Here is a 13,201-nt window from a genome sequence, read left to right on the forward strand (position 1 = left end):
GTCTATAACTGTAGTGCAAATAAACATTGTAGCTTAGGGGGGCAGTCGGGATAATAGTCCTCTGGAGGAGTTGACTGCTTCAGAATGAAAACTGATCCTTAGTCTGAAAGTTCTACGCTTAAGACGTGTGAACCTCCTACCTGAGGGCGCAAGCGTGACATGTGTGCCGGGGATGAGAGTCTTCACAGATAATGAGGCTGCCTCTGCTCTTTACGCCTCTGAGGTAGACATCCTGTAGTGATGGAAATGATTTTTGGGCCACTCTCTGCGATCTTTACCCACAGTGACGCATTTAGTTGGGAAGGATCTGAATGATGCAACTATAGAAATTGCTTAGGATATCTTGGTTCATTAAAATGTTCCCAGTTTCCTGAGCGAGTGCAACAATTGCTGAGCTATGCTGACTGGCTGGGTGATGGTATGCAACCATCTGAGATTGTTGCCTGTCCTCCGCATCACTCTTTGTGATGATGCTACCTCATGATGTAGCATCATCTCCTAGGCGTTATCAACAACGACAGAGAGGTTATTTTTGCAGCCCAACGGCAGATTTGCCAGCTCTCTCCTGTATGCTTTCGGCACCAACACTGACCAGGCTAATTGATCTGGTGTGCATTCTTTAGATTGAGGGTCTCTCTTTGTGCCTGTGCTGTCATGGGAGAAGAGCGAAGGCCCCCCACATACTTCTGTATACAGGTACACGCAGAGCTCGATCTTTGCGTACGCGGAGGCACATTATAAACTCCTCGGCGGCAAGAAGTCTTTACATCAAACTGTTTTATATCTGACACCGAGCTTGATACACTGAGCTGCTCCGAGCAGGCGGTCGCCAGGACGCGGGGCATCACAGTCCGTCTCTGTTCTCACTGATAGGTGTGCGGTGGGAGCCTGCTGGAAAAGAAACGGCTCTAGGTGCTCAGCTAGCTAATCACACAGTTTACCATCTGTTATGCCACTTAATCTCGCTGGCAGAAAGTGTGGGAATTGTAGGAATTTGACACAAGAAATGTAGGTCAGCGGAGAGTCAGCGCACAGTATGCCTGAGTATGTGAGAGCCTTGACTGTGGGAGGCAGGAGGGGGCTATCATCCTGCAAGCTTTAGATGCAAACCTTGTATCAAATGGTTGAATTCCCTCATCAGCAGTCATTTCACTCTGCAGAGGCCCAGCAGAGAGCCATTGGTGTTATGTTGGTGTGCTGGAGAAGGAATGCGTCCATGAAGCATGACTGTGACCAGTAGCCATACTTTACGCAAGCTAATGCCAACTGTTTTTCTAAGTACAAATAGAAATGCTTGCTGACATGGATCCTTTAAAGGCAGCCAGAAAGCAGAGGAAAAGACGTGTGTGATGTGCCTAAGCTTAAAACATGCCTGGCTCAGCCCCTAAGTCACCAGCAGAGGCCTCACATTGTAGCCGGCTTCCATCAGGGGGGCTTTGCCACTGTCTGGGTGATCAAACCCAGTCTTAGCTCCTGAAACAGTCAACAATCGACGGTTCAGAGGCAGGAGCAATCTGGGGCGACATACTTGATGCTGTTCACGAGTTACCTCTGGAAACGAGGAGCCACAGCTTCTCGCCCTGCGAGACAGTGAGACGTCTCTTACGAAACCTCTGCCCCCGGGCAGCAGTCAGGCTGGTGAAGGAGTTATAAAGTGTGCTGCCTTTGAGTTGGACCTCCACAACTGGTGAAAAGCCATTACTGCATAACTAGAGATCATTATTCATGCTTTTATTTCATCTCATTTTGATTATTGTAATAGCCTTTTGATGGGTTTGAATAAGAGGGAGCTTAACCGTCAAGCCTTGCAGTGGGATGCTGCAAGGCTTTAAGTGAACACATCAAAGAGGAAGCACATTTCACCGGTTTTAATCTCTTTACATCGGCTACTATATTATTCTTTTTAAAGTTTTAGTCCTCACTTTTAGAGCCCTGTTTGGTCCAGCTCCAGCCGACTGTATATCTCTGGGCCTTTAGGAACCCCACACGTCTTCTCAAAGTCTGAGATCATCTGGTTAAAGGCTTTTAATGGGTCCACACACACATTTTTAAGACAAGAGGGGATAAATCCGTCACAGCGGTGGTTCCAAGATGGTGGAATCCATTGCCTCCATCTTGATTCTGTTCATAACTCGTACTGGCTTTTAACTTGTTTTCAGCTGTATGATTTTGTTTTAATGTTTGATGTATTCTGTTTTATCTCTGCTTTTCTGTTTTGTCTTCTGTGTTTTTTTATGTCTGTTGGTATTTTAAAGCATTCTGTGGGTGTTTTTCTTGCCTGTGTAATGTTCTACTTTAATTAAGTTTACTTAATTGCTCAGTGAACATCCAGTTCCCCGAGGCTCCTGCTATAGCAGCAGTGTCACGCTTTGACAGGGAAAAGGAAACTGGGAAAATGGTGCTAGGTTTTCTCTCTCTCACAGCTTCATTACCAAACCTTTCCACGCACTTCAGCAAAGTTTGCATATGAACACTACAGATGCTGGTCATATATGCAGTATATAAGGAAAAGGTTAGTTGTTTTTCAGTAATCCGTCCCGTTCAAAAAGTGAAACTTGTATATCACATTCATTCATTAGACACATAATGATATATTTCAAGTGTTTATTTCTTTTCATTTTGATGATAATAAGTGACAACTAATGAAAACCCTAAATTCAGTATCTTAAGACCATTACAACTAAAATGATTTCCAGAAATATTGGCCATCTGAAAAGTCTGAGCATGTCCAGCACTCAGTACTTAGTTGGGGATTCTTTTCCCTGGATTACTGCAGCAATGTGGCGTGGCATGGAGTCCATCAGTCTGGCACTGCTCAGGTGTTATGAGAACCCAGGTTGCTCTGATAGTGGCCTTCAGCTCTTCTGCATTGTCAGGTCTGGCCTATTGCATCTTCCTCTTAACAGTACCCCATACATTTCCTATGGGGTTAAGGTCAGGTGTGTTTGCTGGCCAGTTAAGAACAATTAAGATGCCATGGTCCTTAAACCAGGTACTGTAGTTTTGGCATTGTGTGCAGGTGCCAAGTCCTGCTGGAAATGTGCATCACCATAAAGTTCGTCAGCACCAGGGATCCTGAAATGCTCTAAAGCTTCCTGGTGGACGGCTGTGTTGACCTTGGACCTCGGAGAACACAGCGCACCAACACCAGCAGATGGCATGGCATCCCATGAGGAGTGCTTCTCCTCTCTTCCTCCAGACTTTGAGACCTTGATTTCCAAAGAAAATGCAAAATTGAGTTTCATCAGAGAACATAACTTTGGACCACTCAGCAGCAACCACTCCTTTTTGTCTTTAGCCCAGGTGAGACGCTTCTGACGCCGTCTCTTGTTCCAGACTGGCTTGACACCAGGAATGCGACAGATTAAAACACGTCTTGCATACGTCCGTACGTGGTGGCTCTGACTCCAGCTGCAGTCCACTCTTTGGGAATCTCCCCCATATTCTTGAATGGGTTTTAGTTCACTGTCCTCTCCAGGGTGGATTCATCCCTATTGCTTGTACACTTTTTTCTACCACATCTTTTCCTTCCCTTCACCTCTCTATTAATGTGCTTGGACACAGAGCTCTGTGAACAGCCAGCCTCTCTAGCAATCACCTTTCCTGTCTTGCCCTTTTTCGTCCAAGGTGTCAATGGTCGTTTTTTGGACATCAATCAGGTCAGCACTCTTCCCCATGAGTGTGTCGCCTACAGAACTACACTGAGAGACCATTTAAAGGCCTTTGTAGGTGTTTTGAGTTAATTAGCTAATTAGAGTCTGGTACCAGGTGTCTTCAATATTGGACCTTTTCACAATATTCAAATTTTCCGAGATACTGAATTTGGGGTTTTCATTAGCTGTCATTTACAATCATAATAATTAAAAGGAATACACATTTTAAATCTCTCAGTCTGTGTGTAATAATAAATGAATATAATATACAAGTTTCCCTTTTTGAATGGAATTACTAAAAAAAAAAAAAAAAGCTAAATTTTTTCATGATATTCTAATTATATGACCAGCGCCTGTATAAGTAATCAGGCTGAGATGGCATTTTTGAGGAGGTATCACTTAACAGGATTTAAGATCAATGCATGAAAATGTCCCATGAATTATCTGGAAATATTTAAGAAGTTCCCCTAACACTAAAACATTTGCCCCCTTACTGAGGGGTCACTGTGTATTAATCTGGATGGACTGCACGTCTGGTCTTGGCTCATAATCAAATAGTTTTCTGCAGCAGGAGTCATTTTCTGTCACTAAAGGCCACTCGTGAGTTGAGCAGGAAAGCAGTCCCTCCCTCCAGGAGAAACTCCGTTTGCAGGATGGAGACTGACTCAATCCTGCCTTAAAGTAGCCAGGTTGGTCTGGCTCTGGCACAGGCAGCTCTCAGTAGACCTTTACCCACAAGATGAGGCTCAGTCTCCTTTGCTCTTTTCCCTGCATGACCAGGATGTGCACCTTTAACTGTGGATCCCCTCAACTAACGTGAGGCCTCTGGCCCTTCTTTATTCGTTTCGCCCGTAGCTCGGTAAATGAGCTATATTTTAGAAGTTCAACACTTTAGTGACAATTCAGACTTTCCTTCAGGGCTCAGTTGAAAACTTAAAGAAAAGGGAGCGTTATCGCAGATCCTTTCGCCCAGCAGCTGTTAGACTTTATAATTATTATCATCACTGCTCCCAAACAAAGTCAATTACTTGTTTACATCCTGCTGTTATTTGCACTTGTTTTTTTACACATTTGTATCACCCTACTCAGTTGCACATTTCATTTAATATGAGTATGCCATTTAAATACAGTGAATGCAAGCATTGGATAACTGAATGTTCTAATTCACTGTGGGCCAAAAGGTAAAATACAAAAAAAAAATGTTGTCCTTGAGTTTATTATCCTTCAGCTAAGAACCCATATTGCCTTAAAATGGCTTGTTGAGGCTTATCCTCTTTGTGAAATCCATGCCTCCTCTATTCATTTCTCTTCGTCAGTTAGCCTGAAATTGATCCAACATGAACAATGTCTTACTTCCTTCACAAACTTCTTCAGTGTTAGGAGTGAGCAAAGATATGGTTTCCGGTGTTATTGGAAATAAGGATACACAGCTGTGTCCTTAAATAAGAATCTAGATCTAATTTTTTGTTGCCTCTGAAGGGTTTGTAACTTGGCTTTTCCACATTGCAAACTAGATTAAAATAAATGTGCTAGACACACAGAAAAATATAAAATTTAACAATCTTAATTTTAGGAAGCCAAAGATCTTCAATATCTCTAGAATTTTAGTCTAGTTGTATTCTAAACTTGTATGGTTGTTCATGACTTCGTCCTTAATCTTTTTAAATGTATTAAACATTTATCTATAGGTGCATGTAAAAAAAAAAAAAAGACTACTTTAACGTTCATTCATTCCAGGAACTCAGTCTACCAAGTGAAATACATTAAATGACACACAGAGATGTTTTGAAGCATCTGTTTCAGTTAATTATGGTGATGATCTGCTTACAGCTAATGAATACATGACATTTAAGAATATAATACTTCTCACGACCAATAAAAATAAACATTTTAAATATTGAATACAGAAATGTGGGCTTGATGAAAAGTTAATTTACTGGTCTTTTTTCTTTCAAAAGGAGCTTTTAATCTGGCAAACAAGCCTCGCTGGAACACATACTCTAATTTACTAGGATGTACATGTATTAATTTTTTCAAAGAAGTACATTTCTAGCATTTATTTAACTTGCTTTGATCTGGCTGATGAATAAAAGTGTTATGATACTGGAATAAAATTACATGCCAGGATATTTACTCTTCTCTGTGAAGCCAGTGTGTTGACTTATTGTAGTTTGTTTTTTGTTTTGCTTTTTTTACTAAATGAAAAACAGAATATTTCTATAGGATTATTCACAGCTAGCTCATTTGTCATAGCAATGTGTATATTTAACAAGGTTGGGCTGAAAAGCATGGATTGTAACAAATGACAAAAATATGTTGGCATTGAAGCTGGGCAACATATATATAAAAGCACTGGAGGAGGGGGGGAGGGGGGGCTGGTCATTCCGGCAATTTAACGGCTTGCAGTTTCGGTGTGATCTACTGCAGGTTGTTTTGTACTGACCACATGCTCAGTTGTCCCTAGCAGGGGAACATTTCATTTGACAGCCTTTCATTCAAAGAAACATAGTATAACCAACTCATGCTCTCCTGTTATGACTCCAAAAGATAATATCTACTGTCAGATGGTTGACTTTTTTTTTCTTTTTTTTTATCAGACCAGGGGTCCTAATCTCATGAAATCAACTCTCCAAAACATGGGTTAGAACTAAAAGATTGTAAATAGTGTATTACAAAGTGTTTAAATTAGTAATATATAATCGAGGTAATCTGTACATGAGATTTGATCCTAATGAGCATAACCCTTAATTCCTGAAAACTTCCTGAAAAATTTTACCACTGGGGGGGGGGGGGGGGCTGTTCGGCACTGACAAGCCACGCCTCTCTCTACATCTGCCACAGCTGGAACTTGCCCCCCCCCCCCCCCCCCTGCCCTTTCCTCTCCCATTTTCACCCATATATTTGCAAAAGACAAATAAACAGCAAAACACCATCCCCTTTTGGAGGAACATGTCTAGAGTACAAGTAAGCAACTCATAACTTTATAACGCTGTTAGCAAGAGAATGTTTTAATCCACTGGGCATTGCTCCTATGCTGCACTGCTCTGACTGTGGCGTTTTACGGGCAGGGAGGAGCCCTGAGGGGCAGCTGTTCACATGGACGTACATGCACACACGGCCCGGCTTTGTAAACAAGAGACTGGAGAACAACACAGAGAGATGGGATCTGATGTCATACCATATTCTATCTAACAAGATACGTTTAGTTATTGACATTACTATTTTTTTGCATATCAAAAAGAAGGAAATTTCGCACATTGCTCCTTTAAAATCTAAACTCCAGACCCTGTGATTTAAGTACATGGATAGGAAATAGATGTAGGAAGAGGTGAAATGTGTACAATAAAAGCCCCAATACATAACTTTTCACCCACATAGTAGCCTAATTTGAGATATCTGATTTTCCGGTCAATATATAGCACTCAGAGTGTATTGATGTCTGTGTGGGCTACCCTTCTGAAATCTGGCTATATAACTTGAGAGGTCCGGGTCCGTCACTCAGAAATTCATGACCCAGATCACCCTTTCAACAAGAAAACTACCACATGCTAGTGGCCTACGGGGTGCTAAACCTGAAACTAGTAGTCAAAAGTTACATGTTGCTGCTTTAACCCCAGAGTTATTCATACTGATTTAAGGAGCTAATAAGTCAAATATTTACTGTAAAATCAATCTAAATTATTCTCATTTCTTCTTTTTTGTTATTCACGTGGGTGTAAAATTTAAATAAGGGTCAGAAAGAAGACTTAAATTGAACTTTTTTTTTTTTTTTTGATCAGACCAGGGGTCCTAACCTCATGAAATCAACTCTCCAAAACATGGGTTAGAACTAAAAGATTGTAAATAGTGTATTACAAAGTGTTTAAATTAGTAATATTGTTACGACCCCCTGTTGGTCTAGGGGAGTGGGGTCATAAACATATAGGCAAAAACCGGTAAGTTCTTATAAAATGATAATTTATTTGGTAACAAGAGTTTCAGGCAATACACAAACAAAAAGAAGGGTGGATGAGGGTGCTGTGAAAATAACAAACCAAGTTAAATAAAAGAGACCCTCAAAAGGAGGATTGTGCCTAACTCTACATTTAAACAGAGGCAATTCTTATTAAAAAACACAGAGAGCACAGCACCCACTACACCTAATGAAACTAACATAGGAAAACTCAGTGTGGCAGTCAGTGAGGACTCTGGCCCTAATTCCACCCTCTTTCTGGCCTCAAGTTAATAAAGGCACATCAACCAAACACAACAAAAGACACTGGCACAGGCTACTAAACACAAACCAAAATGGATAACCATAAACTTAAACGAGCCACTCCACTAAGCACAAATGCATAAGCTAACTAACAATTTCTTATTCACACGAGGCACACAAGTCAACTGGCTGTGACAAGCTGCCTCAATCAACGGGTTGGCTCTCCTTATGAACAGGAGGTGATTGTAGGTGGTGATGAACCATTGGTTGAGGTGGAACCGAGGGAACCAATGGATGGGACTGAGGTCAGCACCCCAGAAACCAGGAAGTGGGCGGGTCTTTTCACAGGGACAAGCAGCCTACTTAGTAGAAATGAGAAAGAAAAAGGGGGAAACCCAAATGTGACGGCAACAGCCGTGACAATATATAATCGAGGTAATCTGTACATGAGATTTGATCCTAATGAGCTTAACCCTTAATTCCTGAAAACACTTAAAGGAGCAATAAGTGAAATTTTACCACTGGGGGGTAAAGGGGCTGTTGAGCACTGACAAGCCACGCCTCTCTCTACATCTGCCACAGCTGGAACTTGCCCCCTCCCACCCTTTCCTCTCCCATTCTCACCCATATATTTGCAAAAGATAAATAAACAGCAAAACACCATCACCTTTTGGAGGAACATGTCTAGAGTACAAGTAAGCAACTCATAACTTTATAACACTGTTAGCAAGAGAATGTTTTAATCCACTGAGCATTGCTGCTATGCTGCGCTGCTCTGACGGTGGCGTTTTACGGGCAGGGAGGAGCCCTGAGGGGCAGCTGTTCACATGGACGTACATGCACACACGGCCCGGCTTTGTAAACAAGAGACTGGAGAACAACACAGAGAGATGGGGTCTGATGTCATACCATATTCTATCTAACAAGATACGTTTAGTTATTGACATTACTATTTTTTTGCATATCAAAAAGAAGGAAATTTTGCACATTGCTCCTTTAAAATCTAAACTCCAGACCCTGTGATTTTAATAAAGGGATAGGAAATAGATGTAGGAAGAGGTGAAATGTGTACAGTTAAAGCGCCAATACATAACTTTTCACCCATATAGTAGCCTAATTTGAGATATATGATTTTCCTGTTAATATATAGCACTCAGAGTGTATTGATGTCTGTGCGGGCTACCCTTCTGAAAAATCTGGTTATATAACTTGAGAGGTCCGGGTCCGTCACTCAGAAATTCATGACCCAGATCACCCTTTCAACAAGAAAAATACCACATGCTAGTGGCCTACGGGGTGCTAAACCTGAAACAAGTAGTCAAAAGTTACATGTTGCTGCTTTAACCCCAGAGTTATTCATACTGATTTAAGGAGCTAATAAGTCAAATATTTACTGTAAAATCAATCTAAATTATTCTCATTTCTTCTTTTTTGTTATTCACGTGGGTGTAAAATTTAAATAAGGGTCAGAAAGAAGACTTAAATTGAACTTCCTGAAATTGGCAGAAATCACAAACAGTTGGCATTTCACCAAAATGCCAGAAAAGTAGTGTTTTTAAAAACTGAACTGTAACGAGCTTTGGAAATCTTTGAAATCCAATAAAAGAACAGAGTTGAGGATGTATAAATGTGAGAGTGAAATGGGTCACATTTTGCACCCAGAAATCCTTCTCCTTTCTGTTCAGTCGTTCCTGTGAAGAGTTGAAAAGTCTTTCGGTATATTTGAGGAATTCAGATTAACTAAAAGCCTTAGAAAGATGCACACTAAACCTTTTCAAAGGCTCTAAAGAGAGTTTCTTTCATCCATCCATCCATTTTCCAACACGCTTATCCCTTGTGGGGTCGTGAGGGGTGCTGGTGCCTATCTCCAGCATTCAATGGGTGACAGGCGGGGTACACCCTGGACAGGCTGCCAGTCCATCGCAGGGCAACACAGAGACAAACAACCATTCTCGCACACACTCACACCTAAGGAGAATTTAGAGAGGTCAATTAACCTAACAGTCATGTTTTTGGACATGTTTTGGAGTACCACACAAGCACAGGGAGAACATGCAAACTCCATGTAGAAAGACCCAGAGCAAGGGTGAGGGTTTCTTTATGGAATAGAAATGTTTTTGTTTTTTTCATACAAGTTTTTCCAAATGGCCTCGTTTTTCATTCTGATGTCCATTGCGTGTTGTGGTTACATAAGTGGATTTGCTCTGAATCTTTAAGCTTCAGTTTAATACATACCTCAGTCGTCGCCCCAACCAAGCAACGTTAAACTTTGCTCTTAATGTACGTGAAATGTTTCAACAGGTCGGTGAACGACGGAACAAGCTGTCGACGCTGGTTCGATTCCCCCTGTCTGCACTGAATATGGCCCCGCATGTAGCGACGAGAAGTCAAAGTATGAGGAATCTGCACGCGGGCTCTTCTGCCTCTTCCCGGAAACAGCCTTCAGGCCAGAACAATCACCCTTCTGACCTACTCCTCCCGCAAGATTACCTGTATGACCTGTACGCTGTGTGCAACCATCACGGAGGGATGCATGGAGGACATTATACCGGTATGGACTTGGCTGTCAGATTGTGTATAATAATACTTATGTATGGGGAGGTATCAGATCTCACTTTCATGGTGTTGAGAAGAAATCCAACAAAACTGTTTAACGTGTTCTGATTGGCGTTATTTAAAGCCGAAAAGCAACACTGCTGTTAAAATAGTTAGACATGGAGCATTGATTGATTATCATGTTATTTATGTTAAATGTATATTATCTTGATACGCAGACTTGACAAGATAGGTTTCTGAAGATTTTCTCCTCGGCCCATGCAGACAGATTTTACATCACCTCGAGTTTCTAGAAAAAATGAATAAACCTTTTCCCCATTTTTAGATATGTTTTGAATAGTCATTCCACTTCTTCTCTTGTCCGTCCGGGAGATGTTATTAAAGAGTCTGGTGCAGACGCTTTAATAATTCTAGGCCCAGGTTTTCCCCGATCTGACATCTACCCTTTAGAAAACAATCCCCGTCCAGCTTTAAAGGACAAGATGCTGCCCTGTCCTCATTCCAGACAGCCAGAGAGTATTTGAGTTGAACATGCATGCTCATAGGTATAACTTCTGCTGTAAGTCCTTGCTCTCCCCTGACCTTTATTCATGCAGTCCCAGTGATTACACATAATTACCAACAGCCCTCTGATTGTCCCTGAGAGCCAATATTTGATTAGTCAGACCAACCCTTCCTGGTAATTCAATGAACCCCTCTGCATGGAATTTGGGTCAGATATGTCTTTGGTGCAGAGAAAACTACAGCACTACTGTACAAATCGACGCTTGAAATAAAGATGATATGAGAATGCATAAAAAAACTAATATTCAGATATTCTCCTGCAGTGTTTGGAAATAACAGTTTCTCCAAGCATCTAAAGTTGGATCTGAAAGTCAGATGTGAAACATTAGCAGCTGCTGTGAGACTCTATTGTTGGAAAGTGAGAAAAGTTAAGATGGTGTTTTGTGAGGAGGCAACAATCGTTACCATGAGAGCTGCTTTGCACAACCTTTATGTGCTCTTTTTAATCTAACAAGTTCAACTGAAAACATTCTTCAGGTCTTCATTTATTAAACATATTTACCGAATGTGAACAAATCTAAAATGTGCCACAATTTCCAAACTTTTAACTTCCAAACAGTTTGGGCATGTTACACATCATTACGATCCATCAACTTCCTTTGACAGGTGAGGCTGTCAGGATCCGGGTCATTTATGGAACAGCTTAAAAACACTGTTCAGTGATCATTCATTCAGTGATAAAGGACCTCCATTGTGCAAGGAGAAAGTCCATTTCCCCCTTGAATACAGCCAACAACAGCCGTGTCAGCAGAATATGATCCAGAATAGGTCTTTAAGTCTCCTGTATAGGCAGTAAAAAAAGAGGAAAGGTGGCAGCACCATTACCTGTGGGGGCGCTGATGATGTTCACCAGGTGTTCACAACACACAGCTTTGTAACTTTGCTAGCTGCGGTCTACGCTTTGGGTAGTACTCAGTCCAAAAATGATATTAATGGAAGGTATTAATCATATGATTAATATGATATTAATCATACTGTGCGTAGATTAGTTGAATAGCAGGATCCCAACACTGAGTGGTCTTTGTCAAGGGTGGAGTAAGCTGTATGCAGCAGGTGCTTAACCACATCTACAAAACACTGCAAAGGGTCTTTAAGGGGTGGAGAATCAACCTCCACCTGACCTTGATCCACAGGAAGCAGGTATGATATTTTTCAGATCAGTGGAACTTTCTGGGGTTGGAGACTCGTGTTAAAAAGATGCGCCAGTCCACGACAGAGCTGTCTGGCCCGTCGCTTTAACACAATGGGACTAATCCCACCTGGCTCAGCAGCTCTGTTCTGATGTAGCCTCTCTAACTAAGTTTTCCTGGCTGGCTTTGATGCACAATCCGTTCGTATGGAGCCAGGGTTACAGAGGATATCAGTAGATCAAAAGTGGTTAGAGGTATCCCGCTGTGTTGCTGTCTGGGGAGTAATGTGTGGGAATTTCTGAGGGATATGAGCGAGCGCTCAGGTTACAAGCTAATGGGAACACAAGGGGACAACGGGGGATAGGAAAGCTAAAATGATTGAAAAACAAGTTCAGCTAATTGACATGGTGTTCCTACTGTTTCAGACTGTTGCTTAACAACTGGCTTGGAAAATGGTGGTAGGACCAGATTATATTCAGACTTGCCGAGTGACGGAGGGCACTTTGATATTTGCAGGCAGCCAATCTGAGGCCTTATTTTCCCTGGTGGCGTACTTTATAAATGGGAAAACTTTAGGAAGGCTTGATGTGAGAGGTAAAGTAAGTGTGATGAATGTACCAGGATGTTTTGTAGCTACTACATCCCCAATGGAGCAAAGGAAAGGATTATAGAGATGGCACAGGGCAACTTGCAACTACATCTAATGAGGATAAGCTCCATGTTTGATTTACATAATAGGTCCACCACATTTTCTCCTGCCAGTTGCTATTATGTGTATGTCAACTTGAACATTAAAAGAGACCAGGGGCGGTTGTGCTGAAGTCCAGTATCTGCTTGTGTAACTAAATTTTCATCACGCATACTTTCTGCGTCCTTTTCAATTTTAAGGCTTTCACATGACCGGGCGTACTGTGTGCATACTGTGAGCACACTACCTGTGCTTTCTCGCCTTATGTGTTATTCCTTTGAAATGCTTGGCCCGCACTTACTTACTTCCTTCCTTCCTTCCTTCCTTCCTGCTGTTTATCCAAGATTGGGCAGGTAAACCAGGGCACTCAGCTTGTTACTGGTGAACACAAAGCTAAGTGGGTTGCAGTCTTGAA

The 13,201-nt window shown here is 41.7% G+C and overlaps 1 protein-coding gene across 1 annotated transcript in view; it reads left to right on the forward strand.

Moving 5' to 3' along the window:
* Window positions 1-13,201, forward strand: part of usp43a (ubiquitin specific peptidase 43a) — a 196,018-nt gene that overhangs the window by 159,809 nt on the left and 23,008 nt on the right. The window contains exon 13 of the mRNA XM_012873168.3: window positions 10,150-10,399. Within this exon, the coding sequence (XP_012728622.2) occupies window positions 10,150-10,399 (250 nt within the window). The remainder of the gene's footprint in view (window positions 1-10,149; window positions 10,400-13,201) is intronic.

The sequence above is a fragment of the Fundulus heteroclitus genome, chromosome 5, assembly GCF_011125445.2.
Source record: "Fundulus heteroclitus isolate FHET01 chromosome 5, MU-UCD_Fhet_4.1, whole genome shotgun sequence".
NCBI lineage: Eukaryota > Metazoa > Chordata > Actinopteri > Cyprinodontiformes > Fundulidae > Fundulus > Fundulus heteroclitus.